This window comes from Saccopteryx bilineata, chromosome X, assembly GCF_036850765.1.
Source record: "Saccopteryx bilineata isolate mSacBil1 chromosome X, mSacBil1_pri_phased_curated, whole genome shotgun sequence".
Taxonomy (NCBI): domain Eukaryota; kingdom Metazoa; phylum Chordata; class Mammalia; order Chiroptera; family Emballonuridae; genus Saccopteryx; species Saccopteryx bilineata.
In genome coordinates this window covers 112,843,462-112,869,944 of record NC_089502.1, presented here as the reverse complement: position 1 = coordinate 112,869,944, position 26,483 = coordinate 112,843,462, and the positions used below count along the sequence as shown (strand labels likewise).

The 26,483-nt window shown below is 38.1% G+C and overlaps 1 protein-coding gene across 6 annotated transcripts in view; it reads left to right on the top strand.

Moving 5' to 3' along the window:
- The window catches only part of SYTL5 (synaptotagmin like 5), a 130,871-nt gene that overhangs the window by 77,502 nt on the left and 26,886 nt on the right, over positions 1-26,483 (top strand). For 4 of the 6 annotated variants that reach the window (XM_066249762.1, XM_066249759.1, XM_066249760.1 and 1 more), the window contains 3 exons: positions 13,850-13,991; positions 18,762-18,894; positions 21,147-21,253. In XM_066249762.1, the coding sequence (XP_066105859.1) occupies positions 13,850-13,991; positions 18,762-18,894; positions 21,147-21,253 (382 nt within the window). The remainder of the gene's footprint in view (positions 1-13,849; positions 13,992-18,761; positions 18,895-21,146; positions 21,254-26,483) is intronic. The other 2 variants (XM_066249761.1, XM_066249764.1) reach the window with 1 other exon arrangement.

Here is a 26,483-nt window from a genome sequence, read left to right as displayed (position 1 = left end):
CGGCCCCCTGAGGCCATTTATCTGGCCCCCGCCGCACTTCCGGAAGGGGCACCTCTTTCATTGGTGGTCAGTGAGAGGAGCATGGTTCCCATTGAAATACTGGTCAGTTGGTTGATTTAAATTTACTTGTTCTTTATTTTAAATACTGTATTTGTTCCCGTTTTGTTTTGTTTTGTTTTGTTTTACTTTAAAATAAGATCTGTGCAGTGTGCATAGGGATTTGCTCATAGTTTTTTTATAGTCTGGCCCTCCAATGGTCTGAGGGACAGTGAACTGGCCCCCTGTGTAAAAAGTTTGGGGACCCCTGGTGTAGAGTTTGTATCTGGGATAAGGAAGGAGATGGGGAATTGAGGAGAATAAGGCTGGTGAGCTAGAAACCTTTGATTCTAGGAAACTCGGATAAGTCAGTAGCTTTGTGAGCACTGAATGTGAGTGGGTTTTGGAGCCCAGTGTGTATTTTTACTTGCCCACCGGGTGCAAGCTAGAATTAAATATGACAGCCCATCAGTTTTTGGCTCCGTTGTTTCTTTACCAACTGTCCGAATCCAATGCGAACCTGCATGGGCCGGGCGGCTGTGGTGGTGGCCTTGGCTGCTGGCTTTACATCATCTGAGTTACCTTCAGGAACAAGATTATGTTTTGGAACTCAGGGCCTCAGTTCAAATGGATATACAAGGAAAATTAATCATTTTCATTGATTTCTTGATTTTTTTTTTTTGTATTTTTCTGAAGCTGGAAACGGGGAGAGACAGACAGACTCCCGCATGCGCCCGACCGGGATCCACCAGGCACGCCCACCAGGGGCGACGCTCTGCCCACCAGGGGGCGATGCTCTGCCCCTCCGGGGTGTTGCTCTGTTGCGACCAGAGCCACTCTAGTGCCTGGGGCAGAGGCCAAGGAGCCATCCCCGGCGCCCGGGCCATCCTTGCTCCAATGGAGCCTTGGCTGCGGGCAGGGAAGAGAGAGACAGAGAGGAAGGAGGGGGTGGGGTGGAGAAACAAATGGGCGCTTCTCCTATGTGCCCTGGCCGGGAATCGAACCCGGGTCCCCCGCACGCCAGGCCGACGCTCTACCGCTGAGTCAACCGGCCAGGGCCATTGATTTTTTGTTTGTTTGTTTAACCTTCTGAAAAAGAAAAATCTGTCACATACATTCCTTGTAGCTTTTAAAAATTATTAACATCATTTCAACTGCCTCAGAGAATTTTCATAAGTTCAACATTTTTTCTAGTTCAACCTCCTCTGACTTGTTATCAGTGAGGTCAAATAAAACTCTTCTATCAGCTTGTCAAACAAAGTACAAAGGAATATAAAGGATAGTGACGAGCATAGTCATTTCATATCAGGCTTGATTTTCTTTATCTTGTTTGGGGCACAGTCAAGGCTTACTTTCATGATTAGTGTATTTTCAAAGGCAGCAATGAGAAAAAATATCTACCTTCACACTACTCTGCATCTTTCCAATGTTAACTTCCTTTTTGTTTGCTTAAAGCTGCAGTAGTACTGCAAAGCCAAGTAAAACTTCCTTGGGTTCTGCAAGTAGAATTATATTCTCCCTGTTATCCATTTTAAAATATAGAACAGCAAATTCCCCAGAAAAGTCACTCTTTTGCTGTTGGGACTGTTTTGTTTTGTTTTAATGGTGACTCTCCATACCTGTTATTTCCCCCCTAAAGCATTTCTGCAAATTAGTGCCACTTTATGTAAAACTGCATTAAAAAAACATATGGAAGCATAAAATAAATCATTTTTACAATACCAAAAGATCATCACTCTAATATTTTCATGGCTGTCTTTATATAAAACACTTATTAATAAACACTTTATATAAAAATCTTATTTTTGTTTTAGATTGTTGAATTCCTGACTCTCAGATATCAAAATTATTTAAAGATGTTAAGCAACTAGCTTTAGTGTTGCTATTTTTGCTCAGCCTCTCAAAGACTCTATGGATGAGTCATCTTGGCTTACGCTTACACTTCAGGCTAGCATTCAGAGGTTCATTTTATATATATATATATATATATGAAATATATATATGAAATATATATATGAAATATATATATGAAATATATATATGAAATATATATGAAATATATATATGAAATATATATATGAAATATATATATGAAATATATATGAAATATATATATGAAATATATATATGAAATATATATATGAAATATATATATGAAATATGAAGTTCCTTGCTCAAAACATAAAAAGGTGCCCTGGCCCAACAAACAAAATTAGATTATTTCATTTTAAATTAATTTGTTTTATAGTTACTCAATAAAAATAAAGGACAAGCTCTCCAATATCACAGCGCTTGGACCATTCTTGCAAAATTATATGCCTGGGTTTAATCCTTTTGTCTTATCTACTGCTGTGTATAAATAACTATAAAGTTATGAAGCTAAATGGACATGTTTCACCAAATACTGGTATATTGATCTAGGGGTCTCTAGTTTTTGTTGTAAAGTGGCAGGAGGTCCCTAAGTTTTATCTTTTATTTTTTTTGTATTTTTATGTTTTTAATTTAATATATTGAGGTGACACAGGTTAACATAATTATACAGGTTTCGTGTGCCAAATTCTACAACTTTGTACACCATATTGTGTGTTAACTCTCAAGAAAAGTCTTCGTGCATCACCATTTATTCTCTTTTTACTTTCCTCCATCTCCCCCAGCCAAGTCTATAAGTGTAATTGACTTTATTTTTTAAATTGTAAATAACTGAAATGGTTTACAGATGATCAGAATATAGTAGTCAGGGGTGCTTTGGCTTAAGCATGCCAAAAACAATGTTTTCCCGTTATGAAAGAGGGCAAAGATGTTTGGGAGATGAGTAGAGAAAAATGTCCTTTTACTAGAACATGCATTTATCACAATGGTGACTCATTGATAGACTGCCACAGTGAGCTGAGTTACATTATCCCCAAATTACTACTTAGAATGTTGGGTTATGAGGTGGTCCATCTTTTCTTAACTTCCATCACCTAAAGCTGGTAACTTCTTTTGTTTGCCTGAAGCTCCAGTGATTCTGCAAAGCCAACAGTAAAACTGGCAGGTTTTCTTTGCTTTTCAGGTTTTGCAAGCAGAATTGCATTCTCTCCCGTAATTCAGTTTAGACTACAAAACAGTAAATTCCCTAAAAGAGTGTGTAAGATCCCAGTCACTGGTCTATTACCTGACCTTAGCAATTAATTTCCCTCTCTCCTCCACAATGTATATTTCTCCATGGTTCATTGCTCTTCTCCTGGAGCAGCTTGGGCATTCATTTTTAAAACTCACATCATATCATAGTGCAGTGATATTTTATCATATTAGCTGGTTGACTTTATTTCTTTTTAGCCATGTTAAAGCAGGGAAAGGAATAAATGGGTTAGACAGGGCCCAGCAGCAAGTGCATAGAAGAGCATAGCAAGTGACTCTTCCCTGGTTGCTAGGGACTTAACACAGGATGCATAGGCAATTTTAAAAGAATAGAAATGTAAAATATAGTTAATAAGCAAGAATGTCTTCAAGGCACTGATTCCAAACCCCTTTAGCTATGTGATGAGTTGCCGATGAAGTATGATGTGGTATTTGCCAGATATCTATCTTATGTCATGCTCTCCAAGAAAAAAGACCCTCATGCTCTCCAAGAAAAAAGACCCATTGACAATGATTCCTGAGTGAGAATGATTTATTAATGAAATGATTTTAGGAGAAAACAGTAAGGAACTAAGAGAAGCAAAATAAAGTGGAAGAAGCTACACAATGTGTAGTCTCAGGTATGGTCTGAGTTTGATCCTTTCGGGGACTCTGGAGGGTATATTATATCTCTGAGTTTTTTCATTTTGAGGAAAGACACCATTGCACTTCTGTAACAATCAGGCATTAACTCTGAATTCCCTTGGACAGAGTTGACAAATTAAAAACTGAAGATACAGGATGCCCAGATAAATTTGAATTTCAGATAAACAACCTTTTTTCCCAAGTATATCCCATGAAATATTATTTTCAATCATACACTATATAAAATTAGTATATTTTATTTATTTATTTATATGTTTGCTTGTTTGTTTTGTATTTTTCTGAAGTGAGAAGCCGGGAGGCAGAGAGACAGACTCCCGCATGCGTCTGACCAGGATCCACCTGGCAAGCCCACTAGGGGGTGATGCTCTGCCCATCAGGGCTGTTGCTCTGTTGCAACTAGAGCCATTCTAGTACCTGAGGCAAAAGCCATGGAGCCATCCTCAATGCCCAGGCCAACTTTGCTCCAATGGAGTCTTGGCTGCAGGAGGGGAAGAGAGAGACAGAGAGGAAGGAGAGGGGGAGGGGTGGAGAAGCAGACGGTCACTTCTCTTGTGTGCCCTGGCCGGGAATTGAACCTGAGACTTCCACACACAAGGCCAATGCTCTTCTACTGAGCCAGCTAGCCAGGGCTCAGATTTTTTTTTAATTTATTTTTTATTAAATTTATTGGGATGATATTGGTTAATAAGACCAATGCTGGGCCAATGCTCTACGACTGAGCCAACCAACCAGGGCAGTAAATTTTATACTAAAACTTAGTTATTGTTTATATGAAATTCAAATTTAATTGGGAGTTTTGTATATTTTTACAACAAGAATTGGGAGACACACTCCGAGGCAAGTTAGATCATGATATAGATAGCTTTGGATACCTTGATACACTGATAATTTTTGTCTTATAAGCAACATAGCATCCCAGGTATAACAAGTGTTCAGCAAATCTGAACTATTGAAAACAGAGTAAGTGCTTGTTCCATTTACTTACTGAAAGCTAACTTCTGCTAAACACATCCTTTCTTTGGTGTCTGTAGGTGAAGACAATTGGCTTTATTTTTTCATCCTGACTTCTAACCCACACAAAGTTTTTCATGGCTGCTGGCCTCTCCTCCAAGTTGCTTTCAACCATTATTTAAATGCAAGATGTGGATCAGAATTTTATTGTGATGGCAAAAGAGCAAAATATTATCACACTGAGAGTTCTTGCTGTTCTTAACTTTTTTCTTCATACAGTCACAGTCTTCTTATGGTGATTACATCTTCCATTTTTCTTTTCTTCTTTTTCCAAGTGAGAGGAGGGGAGATAGAGAAACAGAATCCCGCATGCACCCTGACCAGAATCCACCCAGCAACCCTCGTATGAGCCCAATGCTCTGCCCATCTGTGACCATGCTCACAACTGAGCTATTTTTAGCACCTGAGGTGCAGGCTCCAGGGAGCTATCCTCAGCACCCAGGTCCAATGCACTCAAATCAATCAAGCCATGGCTGTGGGAGGAGCAGAAAGAGAGAAAGAGAAGAAGGAGGGAGAAGGGAGGAGAAGCAGAGGGTCGCTTCTCCTGTGTGCCCTGACTGAAAATGGAACCTAAACTTTTGTGTATGAGATGATGCTCTAACCAACAAAGTTACATTTTTAAACCACCAAACAAATCAGCCTTTGTTTTAGTAAATCAAATTATAAAGATTATTTATATAATTAACAATAAAACTCATTGAACAAAATTCCACTGAGCACCCATCACATTGAGACATTTTCGTCCTTATAAGAAAAAGGAAAAGGAAGGAGATTATGTGTAATTAAGCCAGAGAAACCCAGTGGCTGCAGAGGAAACTGCAGCTAAAGAAACTACCTGATGAATTTCTGCTTCTTCCTCATTTCTCTACTTCCCTAATTCTGCATTCAAGAGTTTTCTGTGATTGTTCACATGTGCCTAAGTATAACACCATATACACCCATACATACACACACACATAAATATACATGCGCTTAATACTGGAAATTTATTCCTTTAGGATGTGTTCACTTCTCTGACGAGTTGTTGTTATTTTTTTTAATTTAAAGACCCATTCCTGTGTGTTTGTTGGCCTGTTTGCATAAGAATGCACACAGGGATCAACACACTTTTTCTCTATAGGTATTTATAGAGAGTAAATATTTTTGGCTTTGTGGCCCGCATGTTCTCTTTATCAACTACCCCACTCTGCTATTGGAATATGAAAGCAGCTATAGACAATTCATAATTCTAGCACTAAATTTTGAATTTCACATCATTTTCACATATCCCAACATTTTTTTTTTTACTTTTTCAACCACATTAAATTGTAGAAACCACTTTTAGCTCACGGGCTGTACAAAAACAGTTGGTGGGCCCAATTCAATCCATGAACCATGGTTTACCACTTCATGGTAGCATATGCACTCACTAATACAGGAAGTGTTCTTATACTTTTGATTCACAAGGACAGCGTAGCTCTCTTAATGTGAGCACTGTACTAAATAGAGAAAATAATGGTATGAGAAGAGGAGGCAATGTAGATGGTGAGATATCTGAGCTCAATGAATTTTGACTAATCTACATTCAGCTCAATGTTTCTAAACCTTGGCTGTATATTGGAATCATGGGGCAGGGGGAATTGTGGAGTTGAAACGTGTTTAAGCCTAGATCCCAGAAAATCTAATGTAATTAATTTCAGGTAAAGCCTGGGCATGGGGATTTTTTAAATCTCTCCCTGTGTTCCTGATGTACAGTTAAGGGTGAAGGCCATCCATTTCCCATAAGACTGTTGCCAAAGACTATAGCATTTTGGGATCACCAATGAGTGGAAGGTTGAGCTATGTTAAACATTTCCCTTTTCTTTCTTACTTTTAACATCTCTTTCACATTTAACAGGCTTGCCTCACTTTCTAACTACAACCTCCCTTGCTTGTCTTTCTTATATATTCATTTCAGGTCTGAAATAACTAAAATAAGTCAGGAAATCTTATAAACCACAGAAATAATATCATGTAGTTTCTGTCATGATACTCACTAGCTTCATTGTCCCAATGAGTGTTAGGATCTCTCAGGTTAATGCTGCCTTCTCCTGATCGTTTTTCCCCCTGAAGTTAGAAGCAGGGAGGCAATCAGACAGACTCCTGCATGCACCCGATTGGGATCCACCCAGCATGCCCACCAGGGGGTGATGTTCTGCCCATCTGGGGCGTTGCTCCGTTGTGGCCGGAGCCATTCTAGCACCTGAGGCAGAGGCCATGGAGCCATCCTCAGCACCTGGGGCAACTTTGCTCCAATGGAGCCTTGGCTGCTGGAGGGGAAGAGAGAGATAGAGAGGAAGGATAGGGGAAAGGGTGGAGAAGCAGATGGGTGCTTCTCCTATGTGCCCTGACCAGGAATCGAACCCAGGACTTCCACACACCAGGCCAATGCTCTACTGCTGAGCCAACTGGCCAAGGCTTCTCCTGATCTTTATTAGGGCAGAGCTTGTTTAACTATGTAGGCATATGTTCAACATTTTCAGCCTACTCTGGGAAGGTTGCATCATGAAAAATTCTTTCCATGCTACAATTCCCAGGAGACCATTGTGTTAACTAGAAAGGCAGTTCATTAAAATATAGTATCTGTTCCTTGTCCTTGGATTCTTTCTCTAGAAATGGATATATTAAGGAAGACATTATCAAGATTTTGGGTCAGCATGAAATTAGAGATAAAATGAAAGACTTTATTTCATAAGTTAAATTAAATGAGACTCTTTCCTACTCTTGGAAATGTGTCTTTCAAGTAATCCAGAATATCTAACCTCCTCAGATAGTGCCATAACTTTACAGTTTGGACTCTATTAAGACAAAATAAATGTATCTCTGTCTTGACAGTTGTTTCTTAAATAAATTTTAATTTGAAGTTTTGTTGGGAAAGATTTTTAATATTTATATTTTAAGTATCAATAACATATCTGAATAAAAAGTAGTTCTTTCTTCATTGAACTTTAAACTTCTCTAATTTAGACTTGATGAAACTTTTATCCTTTTGCTATTTTAGTGGAGAAGGTTCATGTACTTTATATCATATTTTACATGACATCTAAAAGAGTTGCCACCCAAATATTTATGATATTCTTCCTGATTACATTAAATATTTTTAGCTTAATCAACTGAAACATCCAACTCAAAGGAAAATAATTTTGAGGAGCCCAGAGTAAATTTCAAGGACAAATGTGAAAATATATGTCTATTTTGATATAATGCTTCTGGCAACAACTGTTTTCAGTAGCTAACTTACAATCACAAGAATGTTTTCCTTATTACAGGATAGCCTTTTGAATGGCATTACCACAATTAATCAGTTTCCACCAGAGGTTCTACTTAAGTAGGTCTTTTAATTCTAGTAAAGATAATTTGTAATGGGGGCTTTTTCAAACCTGCTTGGGTTAGGGAGAACCTTTAACACAGACACAAGCTGAAACATCCACATGTGTCCTTATGGATCGTAACTTCTTTTTTTTTTTTTTTTAATAAATTTTTATTAATGGTAATGGGATGACATTAATAAATCAGGGTACATATATTCAAAGAAAACATGTCTAGGTTATTTTGTCATCAAATTATGTTGCAAACCCCTCGCCCAAAGTCAGATTGTCCTCCGTCACCCTCTAGCTAGTTCTCTGTGCCCCTCCCCCTCCCCCTAACTCTCTCCCTCCCTCCCTCCCATGTCCTCCCTCCCCCCCCACCCTTGGTAACCACCACACTCTTGTCCATGTCTCTTAGTCTCATTTTTATGTTCCACCAATGTATGGAATCATGTAGTTCTTGTTTTTTTCTGATTTGCTTATTTCACTCCTTATAATGTTATCAAGATCCCACCATTTTGCTGTAAATGATCTGATGTCATCATTTCTTATGGCTGAGTAGTATTCCATAGTGTATATGTGCCACATCTTCTTTATCCAGCCTTCTATTGAAGGGCTTTTTGGTTGTTTCCATGTCTTGGCCACTGTGAACAGTGCTGCAATGAACATGGGGCTACATGTGTCTTCACGTATCAATGTTTCTGAGGTTTTGGGGTATATACCCAGTAGAGGAATTGCTGGGTCATAAGGTAGTTCTATTTGCAGTTTTTTGAGGAACCACCATACTTTCCTCCATAATGGTTGTACTACTTTACAGTCCCACCAACAGTGAATGAGGGTTCCTTTTTCTCCACAGCCTCTCCAACATTTGCTATTACCCGTCTTGTTGATAATAGCTAATCTAACAGGGGTGAGGTGGTATCTCATTGTAGTTTTGATTTGCATTTCTCTAATAACTAATGAAGCTGAGCATCTTTTCATATATCTGTTGGCCATTTGTATCTCTTCCTGGGAGAAGTGTCTGTTCATGTCCTCTTCCCATTTTTTTATATGGATCGTAACTTCTTATTTCTGAAAAATTCACTCTTAGCTTTTCTTTTTTTTTTTTTTTTTTTTATTTTTCTGAAGTTGGAAACGGGGAGAGACAGTCAGACAGACTCCCGCATGCGCCCGACCGGGATCCACCCGGCACGCCTACCAGGGGGTGACGCTCTGCCCACCAGGGGGTGATGCTCTGCCCCTCCGGGGCGTCGCTCTGTTGCGACCAGAGCCACTCTAGTGCCTGGGGCAGAGGCCAAGGAGCCATCCCCAGCGCCCGGGCCATCTTTGCTCCAATGGAACCTCGCTGCGGGAGGGGAAGAGAGAGACAGAGAGGAAGGAGAGGGGGAGAGGTGGAGAAGCAGATGGGCGCCTCTCCTGTGTGCCCTGGCCGGAAATTGAACCTGGGACTTCTGCATGCCAGGCCGACACTCTACCACTGAGCCAACCGGCCAGGGCCAGCTTTTCTTTTTTAAAGAAGATTTTACTGACCCTGGCTGGATTTCTCAGTGGATAGAGCAGGCATGGCCAACATAAGGCCCGGCCCGGGGGCCAGATTCGGCCTGTGTAATGAGTTTATGTGGCCCACGATTAAATTTTTAATATTTTCTGTACGATGCACTGTGGAAATGAAATAAGTGGTACTTTTAAATCGTAATACACAAACTACAATATCTAACCATTGTACAACAATGAAAGTTAAAATCTCAGCTACTCAGAAGCGGAAGTGTCTTTGATTATGGGAAATCAAGACATTTGAGAAGATAGTGATATGCAGAAAAGAATTCCGCGTATGACTAATCTAGGGTTAACTTCCAATAATTTGGTTGAATGGATTTGCGATACTTCTTTGTTTTTTAAAAACATTCCATTATAAAGATTTACAACTTTTGTACTTGTCTGTGCAATTTTTATAAGCAATTGAATAATGGAAAATATGGAAATTTAGAAAAACTTGTCGAGGAATATTTAGTAATCTTCAGCTCAACTTATATTTGTGAACAAAATTTTCTTTAATGAATCTAAATAAAAGTACAAGATCAAGATTGAATGATTTACATTTGGAGGCTGTGTTAAGAATAGCTACTACAAGTATAGAGCCAGATATTAAAAAAATAATAGGCAATGCAAAGCGCCTCAACACATCACATTAGTTTTATTGTTAATTTGTTGTACTAAATTACTTACATTTATTCATAAACAAATTACATAATAAAATTTTATTTACTTAAACAAATATAGATGTCCCGGGTTTGATTTCAGTCAGGGCACACAAAAGAAGCGACCATCTACTTCCCTCCCCTGCCCTCTCTCCCATCTCTCCCTCTTCCCCTCTTGTAGCCAGTGGCTCGATTAGTTAAAGCATTGACCCTGAGTGCTAAGGATAGCTCTGTTGGTCCCAGCTTCAGCCTCAGGCACTAAAAATAGCTTGGTTGAGCATCAGTCCCAGACAGGGCTTTCAAGGTGGATCTGGGTTGGGGTGCATGCATGATTCTGTTTCACTATCTCCCCTCCTCTTATAAAAAAAATTACCTGAGGCCCTGGCCAGTTGGCTCAGCGGTAGAGCATCGGCCTGGCGTGTGGGGGACCCGGGTTCGATTCCCGGCCAGGGCACATAGGAGAAGCGCCCATTTGCTTCTCCACCCCCCCTTCCTCTCTGTCTCTCTCTTCCCCTCCCACAGCCAAGGCTCCATTGGAGCAAAGATGGCCCGGGCGCTGGGGATGGCTCCTTGGCCTCTGCCCCAGGCACTAGAGTGGCTCTGGTCGTGACAGAGCGACGCCCTGGAGGGGCAGAGCATCGCCCCCTGGTGGGCAGAGCTTCGCCCCTGGTGGGCGTGCTGGGTGGATCCCGGTTGGGTGCATGCAGGAGTCTGTCTGACTGTCTCTCCTCGTTTCAGCTTTAAAAAAAAATTACCTGAAACAGTAGGGAGCTAAGTTTTTCAGATAATATTGTTCTAAGAGTAGAAAACCGATAGTTACAGCACAGCATTACTGGGTAGGTCACTAAGTCACTTCTAAATGGGACTTCTGAGAGGAGCAGAATCACTTGGAAAGGTATGAATATAGTTAACTGTTGTGAAATGTAGAAATGTAGCACTTCAGGTAGGAGGACTCAGGAAAATCACCAAAGAACTTAGAATTTATTTAATCACAAAATTTTATTCTCTTGTCAGAATTAAAAGACCCTCCTATCAGAGTCCATAGTACTCTGATTCTTTATTCAGAGTGTCATCTCTAGAAAGACAAAGCCAGACTGTTTCTATGTAGCACCAAAGGCATGCTAGCAGAGAATTTTCATACTTCTTTTAATTCCAAGACACTAGCCCCCAGCTCTCTGACCTTTTGATTATCTTCTGGATAGCTCACTCTATCAGTGTAGAACCTACTTGGTTGTGACAAGTTGATCTTGGTGAAATGATGACTAAACAGTATAAGAAACTAAGCTTTGGATAGGCAGAAAATTCTCAATTTTTCTCCTGATTTTGTCATGTACTGACTCTATAACATTATGGTAGTGGTGGTGTGTATGATATGGTGTGTGTGTGTGTGTGTGTGTGTGTGTGTGTGTGTGTGTGTACACACATTTGCATGCATAGAACAATTGTTAAGCTTCTCCAAGACTTAGTTTCTTCATCTTTAAAACAGGGACATGGATACCTTTTTCTTAAAACAAGAATGTTGATGAATGGAAAGTGTCTAATATCTAGAAAATACTCGGTAAATTCAGTTGCTATTTGCATAATTATTGAGCGTGGCACGGCATATTTGACTTTGGTGGCTTTTCTGGTGCACAGTCTTGAAAAAACTGATGAGCTATGGTTGACAGCTCTGATGGTCACTGCTGATTCTTTCTTCTGCCAGATTTACCTTCTAGTAATTATACATACATAGTGTTGGGCAGATAAAATATATTATGCTCACTTTGTTAAAGATGGCACTGCCCACGTAGAAGCCTGTCGTCCAGGTGATAATATTAGTTGCCCTTCTTGCTTGGGATGGGCATGATTATGTTAATATGTGTTGGGGGAGGGCTTTCACGCCAAAAGGTTTTAAAAGGAAGAGAGATCATGTTGCTCTGGGAGAAGAGTGATTACATTCTAGGAGGAGCCCATGCTAGAGGAGAGCAGAGAAAGGCCACATGGAGGAGAGGAGAAGAAGCCAAGATGGTGAGGTGCTAAAGGAGAAGCCAGTTTGTGCAGAGAGATGGGAAACAGAAGTGAATAAGGCTAGTGAGCTAGAAACCTTTGATTCTAGGAAACTCAGATAAGTCGGTAGCTTTGTGAGCACTGAATGGAAAGGGAAGTGTTTTCCCAGTGTGTGTTACTTTCCTGCTGGGTACAAGCTAGGATTAAAGGTAATGGCCCACCAGTTCTTGGCTCCGTTGTTTCATTACTGTCTGTCTGAATCTAATGCGAACCTGCATGGGCCAGGTGGCTGTGATGGTGGCCGCGGCAACTGGCTTTACACATAGTCAGAACTTCTTTTTAAAAAAACAAAAACAAAAAACACCCAGCCTTTCTTTTTCCTGCATCTTTTTTGATTGGCTGAAATATAAGCCCTAATTAGTATCATTGCTGTGCTTTTACAATAATATGTTTATTGTTATAGGTACACTTATAACATTAAAATAATAACTGAAAGATCAAAATACATAAGGCCTTATATTTTGCTACAACATATTTTGTGCTCACAGAGGGTATATAATAAAATAAGAATACTCTCTTCAACTCTAGTTTGTCAAAACTTACATTAATTATAAATCTCTATGTATGAAAAAAATCTGTGATCGCCTTAAGGGCAGGGATTGTTTTTTCATTTATCATTATTGAGTGGTATAGAATCAGTTTTAGTAAATGTGAAAGTGAGTAAAGCAAATTTATCAAATGTCATTTTCATACCACATTTATTAACTGTGCACCATGTGTCAGTCACTAAACACAGAAATAAAATATAATTCCAATGATTAAATATGTACCAAGTACCTTCTTTGCACCAAGGCATTATGAAGGTACTGGAGATATCATGGTAAATGCATCGTGAACTCTGTCCCCAAGGAGTTCACAGTTGAAAGAGGAATCCAGGCCTACATATGTGGATTAATTAGAGGGCCAAACAAGGCATTGTGTAGTCAAGTGCTACATAGTTTGGCAAAGACTATAAGTCAGTAGGAATTGAGTAGAGCAGAGTTTGTCAAGGCCTGTGATTGACAAGAAAGTTCTGGTGGGAGAAAATGGACTTCATATAAGCATTGAAGGATGGGAAATATTTGTATGAACAAAGAGTAACAAATAAAGCATTTCAGGTGGGGAGAATGTGAGGAAAAGTCTTAGAGGTAGAAGCATAACCATGGGCATGGTGAGTTTATAATATAGTAAGGAACTTGGACAAACTGGGAGAATGCTGGTGAGCAGTGAGAAGTATAGTTCGAAGAATAGAGTGAAGCTCAATGACAGAGACCCTGTAGTCAGACAAATGAGGTTGAACCTACTGAGCCCCTGAAGGTCTTTGTGGAGGGGTATGCCATGATAGTTCATGACCAGTTCCAATGTGGCTCTGGTGTAATTAATATGGTTCATGTGTCATTGTTATTATTTTTGTAAGCTTTTCTCCAACTTTTTCTTTGGTTGCTACTCTGTTTGCATATTAATTCATAATTTTTTTTTCTCATTTAGAGGAAGCACTGGTTCATCAGATCTTAATGATCAAGATGTTGGTCCTGGGACCCCGAAAATCAGCCAGAGCAGTGGTATGATCCCAGTCATTCAGAGGTCACCAGCCCCAAGTACACGCAGCACGACCTCAGTCAGCAGTAGAGTAAGTACACAAATGTGAAGGAACATCAGGCATCTGGGACTCAACCTCACCACCATGGCATGACTGGGTTTCAGCTCTCTGTATCTCAGTACATGTTGTTTACAATGATTAATGGTAGGAACTTCTTTTGTGTGTGTGTGTGTGTGTGTGTGTGTGTGTGTGTGTATTTTTCTGAAGTTGGAAACGGGGAGGCAGTCAGACAGACTCCCGCATGTGCCCGACTGGGATCCACCTGGCATGCCCACCAGGGGGCGATGCTCTTCCCATCTGGGGCGTTGCTCTGTTGCGACCAGAGCCATTCTAGTGCCTGAGGCAGAGGCCATGAAGCCATCCTCAGCGCCCAGGCCAACTTTGCTCTGATGGAGCCTCGGCTGCAGGAGGGGAAGTGAGAGACAGAGAGGAAGGAGAGGGGGAGGGATGGAGAAGCAGATGGGCGCTTCTCCTGTGTGCCCTGGCCTGGAATCGAACCCAGGACTCCTGCATGCCAGGCCGACACTCTACCACTGAGCCAACCGGCCAGGGCCTGGTAGAAACTTCTTTATCAAGAAGTAACCTCTTGCATCCTTAGCTCCCGGCAAAAAGCCTACAGTAAGAAGGAGAGGGAAGCAACAGGTTCAAAGGTGTGATTTGTATGATAGGGATTTAAATAGTTATATGGCTTAAAGAAAATATTAATAATTTTTAGATGTCTTTGATTTTGATCATCCATGTTACTTCTCAAGATGTTGACTGCACTAAAATTTTTCAAACTGATTTAAATCAGGAAAAGTAGAATCTTGAAACCCTTTTTTAGTTTTCTATACATTTGTTAAAATAAAGGATCAGTGAATATAAAGACTTAAAGTCTATTATATATGTATATATAATATATCATATATAATGTGGAAACTGTTCCTTTGAATAAACATCTCCTAATTTTAAATACTATAGTATTTTGAGTCAGCCAATATTTAATGAGGGCCTGCTATATGCCATGCTGTTCATGCAAAGACTTGAAGGAAGTGAAAGAATTAGCCATGCAGTAGTCTAGGGACAATAATTCCTCCAGATGGGGACAGCACTGACATTTCACAGGTGCATTGCCAGATGGCTATTCCAATTACTTATAACCCTCATCTTGAAAAATCAGTATCTTTTTTTCAACCAGTGTATAAAATATCTCTAATGCCCCTGGAGGAAGAGCTAGTGCAAATATTCTGGGGTTTGAGCATGCCTGGTATATTCAAGGAAGAGCAAGACAACCCATGTGGCCGTTGTTAGTGAATAAAGGGAGGAGTACTAGGAAATGAGTTCAGAGAGGTAATAAGGCCAGATAGGACCTTGTAGATCACTATACGCACTTTGGCATTTACTCCGGATAAGATTAAGTAGTTAGAGGGTTTGAGTAGAGGAACGACATAATCTGGCTTATTTTTATACATGATTTTAGGGCTGTGTTAAGAAGCAACTGTAGGCCTGACCTGTGGTGGCGTAGTGGATAAAGCATCGACCTGGAATGCTGAGGTCATTGGTTCGAAACCCTGGGCTTGCCTGGTCAAGGCACATATGAGAGTTGATGCTTCCTGCTCTTACCCCCCTTCTCTCTCTCTGTCTCTCCTCTCTCTCTCTCCCTCTGTCTCTCCCTCTCCTCTCTAAAATGAATAAATAAAAAAAAATTTTAAAAAAGAAGCAACTGTAGAGGAATAAGAGTTGAAGCCAGGAGGCCATGGCAGGGACTGAACTTCATAACAGGAACATAGAAGTGGAGGTTTTGAGTAAACAGATTCTACAGATATTTTTAAAGAAGAGCCAAAAGGCATCCAGATAGATTGAATAATAATATAGATATATTTAAACATTTGTAGTCTAAATTATACTTGGTAAGATAAAAGGCATATTTGAAATTTCTTAAATATTTATATTAAGGTCAGCAAGCAGTACTGTTCAATAGCCAGAAAAATGCATGGACAGTTGATAATTACACTCATTTCTTTAGCTGCCTAACAAGGAATGATGCTCAAAATATTTAGCAACTGGTATGGCACAGAAACTGAGCAATCAGAGCAGACACTGGTACAAGTCTGGGGCAGTATCTTGTGGGCCCTTACATGCTATGCATTAGCTGGATCATGGAGAAAAGCAGGGTTATGGAAGAGGAAGAGCTCAGGGAACAGAGGTAGACTGGGAATAGTGCTGTTTACAGCTGATATAGAACTCCTAAATTTCAACAGCTGGATAGCAGTATAAGTGGGTAGCAGGAAACTATCAGTTCAATAACCAGTAAGTCAGTTAAGGCTGTTCTTAAAATAAGGATTATTTTCCTAATTACCATTTTATGAGGGAAAAAAGACACCTTTGTCATGTACTAATACCTTTAAAATGAATAATCTCTACATTAATATTTATTTGTTAAACAACACATAGATTTCCCCAACAGAAATTCCCTGGAACTCAGTTTACATATATTTAGGCAGTGGCCTGTGTTGATCTGTTGCATTCTAGCTAATCTAGTTAGTCCTTTCTGTGAGAGACAAAAAAAAAAGTTTCTGTTGAATAAACATAAAACAGAATAGTACTTTAAGAAGCATGTTTGTTCTTTCATCATGAAGGGAAGAAGTATGCAGAATTGAGATGATGATCAAGGTAACGACTTCTCGATTTCTCCCATTTCTCAGCATCTCTTTGTTTTAATGTTCTTTTTCTGCTTTAACATGTGAGAAGTTTTTAAAATGGAAAACTCTTAGAACAAGAAAGTTTCTAATCTGTCCTCTGCTATAATGTAACTTGTTACTTTCAGGTTTCACATCCTGAATCTCCTGGGTATATATTGCATGTTAATGACTGTACAATATTTATTTTTGAGAGAGAGTGAACAGAGAGAGGGACAGATAGAGACAGACAGACAGGAAGGGAGAGAGATGAGAAGCATCAATTCTTCATTGCAGCACCTTAGTTATTCATTGATTGTTTTCTCATATGTGCCTTGACCAGGGGGCTCCAGCAGAGCAAGTGACCCCTTGCTCAAGCCAGTGACCTTGGGCTCAAACCAGTGACCTTGGGCTTCAAGCCAGCAACCTTTGGGCTCAAGCTAGCGACCATGGGGTCATGTCTATTATCCCATACTCAAGCCAGCAACCTCACGCTCAAGTTGGTGAGCTCGTGCTCAAGCCAGCAACCTTGGGGTTTTGAACCTGGGTCCTCTGCATCCCAGTCTGACACTCTATCCATTGCGCCACCACCTGGTCAAGCAATGACTGTACAATATTAATTGGCCAATTACTGTTCAATAATAATGATACTCCCAGAGTGCCAATTGGAAAATTTTCTGTCAACATAATTGCCACTAAAGAAGTTTTTCTTGCTTTGTTGTATGGCATTTTGAGGTGTTGTAAACTGACCTAAATTATTTTATCTGTCTGGCCTCTGTCACAATCTTTTGATAAAACTTGGTGGTCTGTCTCAACTAGTTGGGAGCTATATTCTTCTTGCTACAATGAGTATGTATTATAAAATAATCAAAGACTAAAAACAGTCTATATTGAAGGTGAATTGATTAGACTCTAAGCAACTGAGAGCCACATCTCTTTAGAGTGAGCTTGTCAGTTTCCCTCAGTGTCTCTAAGGTATGGACTAAATAGATGGCAACAAGGAGGGAACTCTTTCCTGTAGGACTTTAAACAGCACTTTTTGGTTGTTTATGAAAAGAGGAACTGAAAAGTGACAGAAAGTGATTTGACTTTGTGTGATGGACACACAACACAATCACCAGTTCAAATGCTGCAGAGATGTTCACTTGAAACCTATGTACTCTTATTGATCAATGTCACTTTATTAAATTTAATTTCAAATAAAATTTACCATTTATGAAAAAAAGAGAAGTTTATTTTAGGTTTGATCATTATCACACCATGGTATCATTTCCATGGACATTTAAACTTGGTTCAGTTCCTAAAAAGTTCAAAGTTAGTTTCTTAATGCTCAAGTCAAATTGGTATGATGTAATAGCCAAGCTCCGATGGGCCCAGGCAAATTTGGAACAGTTTTTCTTTTTTATATGTTGCAATGAAAGCAAATCTAAGACTGGATTCTGCCACATACATACATATTTATTAGCAAGCTGGCACCCCCAAATCACCTATTCCTATAAATTGGAGAAATCCCCATTCTTTTTATCCTTTTGTGAATTTTGATAAGCACCCTGCATGAAAGTTTCATTCTCATACCAATGTAACCAATCATGTTCTGATCATCCAGCCTGATAAATGGAAAGGTGGCATGGTCATATATATATATATATATATATATATATATATATATATATATATATATATATATATATTGAACTGAGTTGGAGGAAGTAAGAGGTGGTTGAGGAGAGAAGTTGTTGAAAATGGGGAAAAACATAGAACCACAGTTCTAAGCTTACTCTGAGGGTACTGCTCTGAGGGTATGAAGCTTGCCAGATTGTTATACATAGTTTATGTAAGATTGGAGTTACCTCTATCATCTTTCTTGCTAACCATATAGTAGAATTCTCACTAATTTGTGAATTAAAAATTATTTCCAAAGCCTTTTATGATAATTAACAAACCTCTTATTATAGATTTTAGAAATTACTTATTGGATAGTGAGTACTAGAGTTATATGAACTCCTGATGAGGGTCCTCTAAATATCATCAGGGTCCTCTAAGTATACACATAAATGTGGTTATACTGAAGTAAATTTCTATGGAAGGATTTTTGAATTATTGTCAGTATAAGTTTTTAGTATTTTTTTTTTTACTTTGTGAGAAGGAGCATGGTTTTGAAAATTCTTTGGATTTGGCTGCCACTGAAGTAACCTCTGAGGACCTCACAACAAATCATCGCAGAAACATTTCTGGCACACCTTCCATAGCAGTGTCCGGGACCTCCCTCTCCTCAGGTGGGTATTTACAACCTGACTGCTCTCTTATACAAAACAACTAAGAAATCATGTGGACTGACTCTCTTGTGTGGCATTAAATGGATGTTTCATGCTTTAAAAGAAAATTGTTCATTCTTTTTGACCCATGGTGGTCTCAGGTGATACCTTGAGCCTCTTATATTCATGTAAAATCCATTTCTTAAGTGTACATTTGCCAGACATCACTGCTGAGTTTCAGAGCTATACCAAATGTCAATAAAAGAGTGTAGGAAATATAATTGGCTCATTTTATATGAAATATAAGGACATTTGCCCAGATTTGAAGGAAATTAACTTTGTTTTAATTAACAGCTTTATCAAATTAACTTTGTTTTAATTAACAGCTTTATCAAAACATAACTTACCTACCATAAAATTTATGTTAGTTTTATCAGTTTGCATTCACTTTGATTGCTTATAGGCTTGAATTTAATTCTACCACCTTACTCTGTATCTTCCATTCACCTCATTTTAGTTCTAGGTTTTATTCTTTGTTTCTCTACTGCCTTCTTCTAGAAGGATGTCTTCTCACCACATTACAGTTTTCTCCTTCCTCCTAGTTTAGTATACATACTGTTTCTATCATCTAATGAGTACCTTAGATTTGTTAAAATGCATATTTAACTTGAATTCTATTTCTAACAAATTCTAATTTTCACCATTCTTGATTTGGTGGTCAACAATGCCTTATATTTAGACAAATTAATCATGTTTTGGTTTAAATAAGGAATTATTTGCAAACAGTATTAAGTTATTAATAACTTCTTTCATTTGTATGATACATTCAAATATATCATTTTAATTCATCACCACACTAACCCTGTGAAGCAGGTATTATTTATGTTGCAATTTTATTACATATGAATAAGGAAATTCCAGAGAAATTGATCATCATAATTGTAACATTTATGTCTCATATGTAGAATTAAAATAATGAAAAAATTCTCAACATGAAAAAGTTACTTGTTCCCTAATGATGACATTTGTGTAATGCGTAAATCTAGATTCTGTGTGCTGAATTTGGGAGTCTCTCCTAGCCATATAGCTCCCAAAATGTCTTTTAAATGTGTGTGGTTACTGTTGAATTTTGTTCATGACTAGAAAATTGGTTCACCGATTAAATTAAAAATTTTAAACTAGCCTAGATGCTGACCTCCTAGAGTATATTTCTGTTACTTCTATTGAACAGCTCCTTTTTATTGATTACATACTCTGTGTCAGGCACTATGCTAAGTACTTCTGCATTATTTAATTTACCATTTCAAACTTAAGTACTTGATTGCTCTCTTAACTCTTTCTCATTCATAAGCAACTATATCCATCTCAGCAGGGCTTTGACAGAGAACCGTTCTGTCTTAGTAAGCTGTCCACGGAATTACTGAGTAGTGTAATTTTCTTTAATTTACATTTTCAAAAGCAAGATGTTCTTCTAAGGAAAGAATGTTCTGGTGCCTAAAGAAATAGAACTTTCAATTTACTTATAGGCATGCCCTTTTCTGTGAAATCTCTAAATTTTAAAATTAAGAATTATTATTGTTTTATTTTTAAATTTTTTTCTAAGCTTAAGGGCCCATCCTATGAGAGTTTTTCAAAGTCTATGAGCAATAAAGAAGACTTATACATCTTAATATTAGCAGTTTATTGTAGAGCATTTAACTTCCTATGATCAAAAGAGAAATAAACACATCAGTGATGGTAATTCAGTCCAAAGGAATTTCAAAATGCTATTAAAAATGGAAGCATATAGCCTGAACAGGCGGTGGCGCAGTAGATGGAGCGTCTAACTGGGATGCGGAGGACCCAGGTTCAAGACCCCGAGGTCGCCAGCTTGAGTGTGGGGCCCATCTGGTTTGAGCAAAAAGCTCACCAGTTTGGACTCAAAGTCACTGGCTCAAGCAAGGGCTTACTTGGTCTGCTGAAGGCCCACGGTCAAGGCACATATGAGAAAGCAATCAATGAACAAGTAAGGTGTCGCAACAAAAAACTGATGATTGATACTTCTCATCTCTCTTCGTTCCTGTCTGTCTGTCCGTATCTGTCCCTCTCTCTGACTCTCTCTGTCCCTGTAAAAAAAATGGAAGCATGTTAGCATAAACAGCATAAAGTTCCTGAGACTGACTGTTGCTTTCATGACACTATCTATGTCTCATGCCTGGGAATAATTAGAATAAAGATGAAAGATTTACAATAAAAATATGAAACCATCTTTCTTTTTATCTCCCTTCCTACAGACCAGAGTCAATCTGATTTAGATTTAAGTGAGTCATTTACAGAAGACTTAGAGGATACTATAAATTTAAGAAGCAAGTGTGTCCCTGGGGCTTTAGACAAAGACGTGGTAAGTTGGATATAGAAAAGAATCTAAGATCATGAGGAAAGAGTATGATCTTGTTCAGACCTGTTCACTTTTAAATAAGGATGAGTTGAGAGTAAAGTGAAGATATACTATGATCTCTATTCACAAGCAACATATAAAAACAACTAAGAAATGATTTTAAAAAGGTAAGAGGTGATCAAGTTAATGAGTAAAGATTATCCCTAAGAAAACACCTGTTGGGGATTTCAATTTCTGCCTGTAAGCAGATTACTTAATCTAAACCTGGAAAATAAGAAATATCAACATATCCTAAACAAAATATTACTAGATTTAATCTATGTATTTTATAAGAACTTTTATATATCTCAAGTTACCCTCAATATATTACATTTTTAATTGAGACTAGATTACTAGAAAATTAATGTTTAAGTGAACTCATGTATAAAATGAAAAGGTTGAATTTGATTATTGGTAAGATGGCTTCTATTTCTAATATTCTGATATATTTATTTCTATAATTGCTATAATGCAATTTGAGCTCCTTGGAACAAAGATATAATACAAATATTAAATGACATTAATATAATTTTTTCCAAAACAAACCAGGAAACTTTGAGTTCTAAAACTTAATGTTATTTACTGTAGTATAAAAAGTAGAGGATGTATTTTAAAAAACCTACCACCATAAAGGTAGGGGATAATAATGAGAGCAAATGGTTTCAAAGTTTACATGTATTCAACATTTAAACAACTAATTTCAATATTATTAGATAGTTCCTAATCTTAGGAAACTCTGAAAATCTTCAAATTCATAGTTTTAAGTTATTATAAACTTCATACTCATACTTGATTTTAAAAATGGTTTTAAAAACTTGATAGAGAACAGACAGCTATCAGATATGAGGGCAAAAAAAGTGCAGGACTGTGGAAAAGAGTGAAGGTATTAAGCAAAAGGAAAACTTCATACACACAGACAACAGTATGGTGATTACCAGAGTAAAAGAGGGATGGGGAAAGGTAGAAGAGGGTAAGGGGGAATAAAAGGTGATGGAAGGAGAATTGGTGTAGTGAACACAAAATTCAATTTACAGACGAGATATTATAGAATTTTATACCTGAAACCCACATACTTTTATTAACAAATGTTGGTCCAATAAATTCAAGAAAAAAGTAAAAACAGGCCCTGGCCAGTTGGCTCAGTGGTAGAGCGTCAGCCTGGCGTGCGGGAGTCCCGGGTTTGATTCCCGGCCAGGGCACACAGGAGAAGTGCCCATCTGCTTCTCCATCCCTCCCCCTCTCCTTCCTCTCTGTCTCTCTCTTCCTCTCCCGCAGCTGGGGCTCCATTGGAGCAAAGTTGGCCCGGGCGCTGAGGATGGCTTCATGGCCTCTGCCTCAGGTGCTAAGAATGGCTCTGGTCGCAACAGAGCAACGCCCCAGATGGGCAGAGCATCGCCCCCTGGTGGGCATGCCGGGTGGATCCCGGTCGGGCGCATGAGGGAGTCTGTCTGACTGCCTCCCTGTTTCCAACTTCAGAAAAATAAAAAAATAAAAAAAAGTAAATACAGATAAATAAATAAAATACACATTGATTTTTAGAGATTTTTGTCTGAAGAATGTAAAATATCTAATTAATAATTTTTTATTGATTATATGTTGAAAAACATTTTGAACATTTTGGATTGAGTAAAACATATCATTAAAATTTAAAAAGCAATAAAATAGTTTAATGAAAAAACTACAAATCCCTGTCACCCCAATAAATTCAGTTAAAAAAAATCTAAACTTATTTATAAATATATAAAACTTAAAATATAATATTAAGTAAAACAGTGAATCAAAATATAGCAGTAAGCATAAGTGAGTTTTCTTCTAGGTATGAATGGAAGAATTAACCTACTATAAGAATATTTACTACATAATTGATATTTCAATATATTAAAAGAGGAACTACAGCCCTGGCTGGTTGGCTCAGCGGTAGAGCGTCGGCCTAGCGTGCGGAGGACCTGGGTTCGATTCCCAGCCAGGGCACACAGGAGAAGCGCCCATTTGCTTCTCCACCCCTCTGCCGCGCTTTCCTCTCTGTCTCTCTCTTCCCCTCCCGCAGCCGAGGCTTCATTGGAGCAAAGATGGCCCGGGCGCTGGGGATGGCTCTGTGGCCTCTGCCTCAGGCGCTACAGTGGCTCTGGTCGCAACATGGCGACGCCCAGGATGGGCAGAGCATCGCCCCCTGGTGGGCAGAGCGTCTCCCCATGGTGGGCGTGCCGGGTGGATCCCGGTCGGGCGCATGCGGGAGTCTGTCTGACTGTCTCTCCCTGTTTCCAGCTTCAGAAAAATGGAAAGAAAAAAAAAGAGGAATTACAAAACTATTTCACTAGATGCTGAAAATTCTTGACAAAATTTTAGTCATGCGTAATAAAAACACAAATTTAAATTTAATATAAACCACTAAAATATGACTGTAAAAACACTAAATATCAAAAACCCATAATGTATAACATTTTAAATGTTGAAATAATAAAACCACTTTCATTAAAATCAAGAACAAAACAGATTCTCACTATTACTAATCAACATTGTTGATTTTCAATTTATAGAAAATTTGGGAAGATAATACAAAGAATTCCAATATACCCCACACTCATTTCTCCTATTAATATATTAGTAAGGTACATTTGTCACAATTAATGAACTAGTGTTGTTACATTATAATTAACTAAAGTCCATATTTAATTCAGATTTCCTAAGTTTTTACCTAATGTCCCTTTTCTGTTCCAGAATGTTGTCCAAAATACTGCATTACATTTAATTTTTATATCTCTTTAAGCCCGTTTTGACAGTGATAGTTTCTTAGACTTTTTTTTTTTGTTTGGGGTTGTATTAATAGTTTTGAGGAGTACTGGTCAGGTATTTTGTAGAGTTTTCCACTAATTTAGATTTCTGATGTTTTTTCATGATCAAGTAAAGGTTGAGTATTTTTATGAGAAAGATCACAATGGTAACATTGCATTCTCACCATATTATATCCAGGCTACATACCATCAGCATAATTTATCATGTTTATATTGACCTTGATTACCTGGCAGACGTAGTGACTGTCACATTTTTCCACTGTTAAGTTATTCATTTCCCTGTTTTCTATCATAGTACTCTTTGGAAGAAAGTCACTGTGTACAACCCACACTGAAGGAGTAATGCTCTACTTTTTTGAAGATGTAATATCTACTACATTATTTAAAATTACTTTGTATGCAAGATGTATCTCTTCTTACCTATTTATTTATCAATTAATCACTTTTTTACATAAGTATGTACTCATGGATATTTATTGTATATATGAATTGTAATCTAATACTACTTTATTTTCTTGCCTAAATTTTTCCAGCTTTGTTCATTGGGAGCTCTTTCAATTGACTCCTGTGCCCTTTGGTCAAACTCCTATAATTGCGGGTTGGGTTTTGTTGTTAGTTTGTTTTTTTGTTTTGTTTTATTTTGAGCATTTTCTTACTTTCTAATATCATCAAGTGCTCTAGCTCATCTTGTGAGCTCATCAGTAAGAAAAAGTCAGGTAAACCAATATAAAAACAAAAATAAATCTTGAAAAGTACTTCACAAAACAGGAAATTTAGTTGACCAGTGATCAGGAAAAGAGTGCTCAACTTAGTAACAAAGGAAATGAAAATGAAAATTATGAATATTAAAAATCTACTAGATTAGCAAAAATGAAAAAATATCTGGCAATAGCAACTGTTGGGAAGTAAGGATATGGAACAAAGGGGGCTCTTATACATTGCTGGTTATACTGTAAATTGTTAGAACTACTGAAAGTTTGACATTATCTTAAAAATAATATAATTATGTGGAGATTTACATGCACTATGGCTTAGCAATTCCTCTCACTGGTATATATCCAAATGAAACTTTTTTTTCTATGAACAATGGTACATATTCAAGAATAATAATAGAAACTTTGATGATAATAGAAAAAAATTTGGAAACAACCAAATATTTAGCAACAGAAGAATAGATCAATAAAGTGTGAAATATACAATTGACTACTAAATAAAAATGAACAAATTGTAGCAACATGTAACAACTTAGATGACTCTTAAGGCTAGTATTGAGACAAAAAGGCAAAACACAAAGGAATATAAAATGTTTAATTTTATTTACATAAAGTTCAAAAACAGGCCAACAAAATCATATTGCTTAGAGATGTATGCTTAATAAAACTATAAAGAAAAGCAAGGATGTGATTACCGTAAGAGTTGAGTTATTATTTTAAATAGGGGAGGAAGGGCTTATGATATGGAGAAAATACAAAGGAGGCTCCTCTTGATCACTTCATATTTTTATTATACCATACATTCATGTTTTATACAATTTTCTTTGTGCCATATTTTATAATGAAATTTTTTTTTCTAAAACAAAAGCACAGAATTAAACATATAAAACTATGGTTAAAAAAAAATTCTTGTGGCCTGACCAGGCAGTGGCGCAGTGGATAAAGTGTCAACCTGAGATGTGGGGACCCAAGTTTGAAACCCCAAGATCTCTGGCTTGAGCGCAAACTCATCTGGCTTGAGCATGGGCTCACCAGTTTGAGCCCATAGTCGCAGGCTTTAGTCCAAAGGTCGCAGGGTTGAGCCCAAAGGTGGCTGGCTTGAAGCCCAAGGTCGCTGGCTTGAGCCCAAGGTTGCTGGCTTGAGCAGGGGTCACTCGCTCTGCTGGAGCCCCCACCCTGCATCCTCCTCCCAGGTCAAGGCACATATAAAAGCAATCAATGAACAACTAAGGTGCTGCAATGGAGAGTTGATGCTTCTCATCTCTCTCCCTTCCTGTGTGCCTGTCCCTATCTGTCCCTCTCTCTGTCACAAAACAAACAAAAACCAGTAAGTTAAAAAAAAATCTGTGTATGACTACTCAGATTTGTATGTGGATAATTTTATATGACTTTTCACATAAACATGGAGTAAGATATGGAATGTAATATGTACAGCGAGATACACAATATTAGTTTAACTTGAGGTAAGAGGAGGAAAAGGGAAAAGAGGAGAAGCAAAAAGAAAGGTGTCTAAAAGAAAAGTGACAGTATGCATGATATAATCTATTTACCTGTGTGTGTATGTATTCCATACATAAAATATTAAAATGTGTTCATTAATATCTTAATGGGAAGTCTAAGTTTACTTGGTATTTATCTATGTTGCTTGAATTTTTTCCTTTAAAAATATATTGCTTAAATAATTAGAAT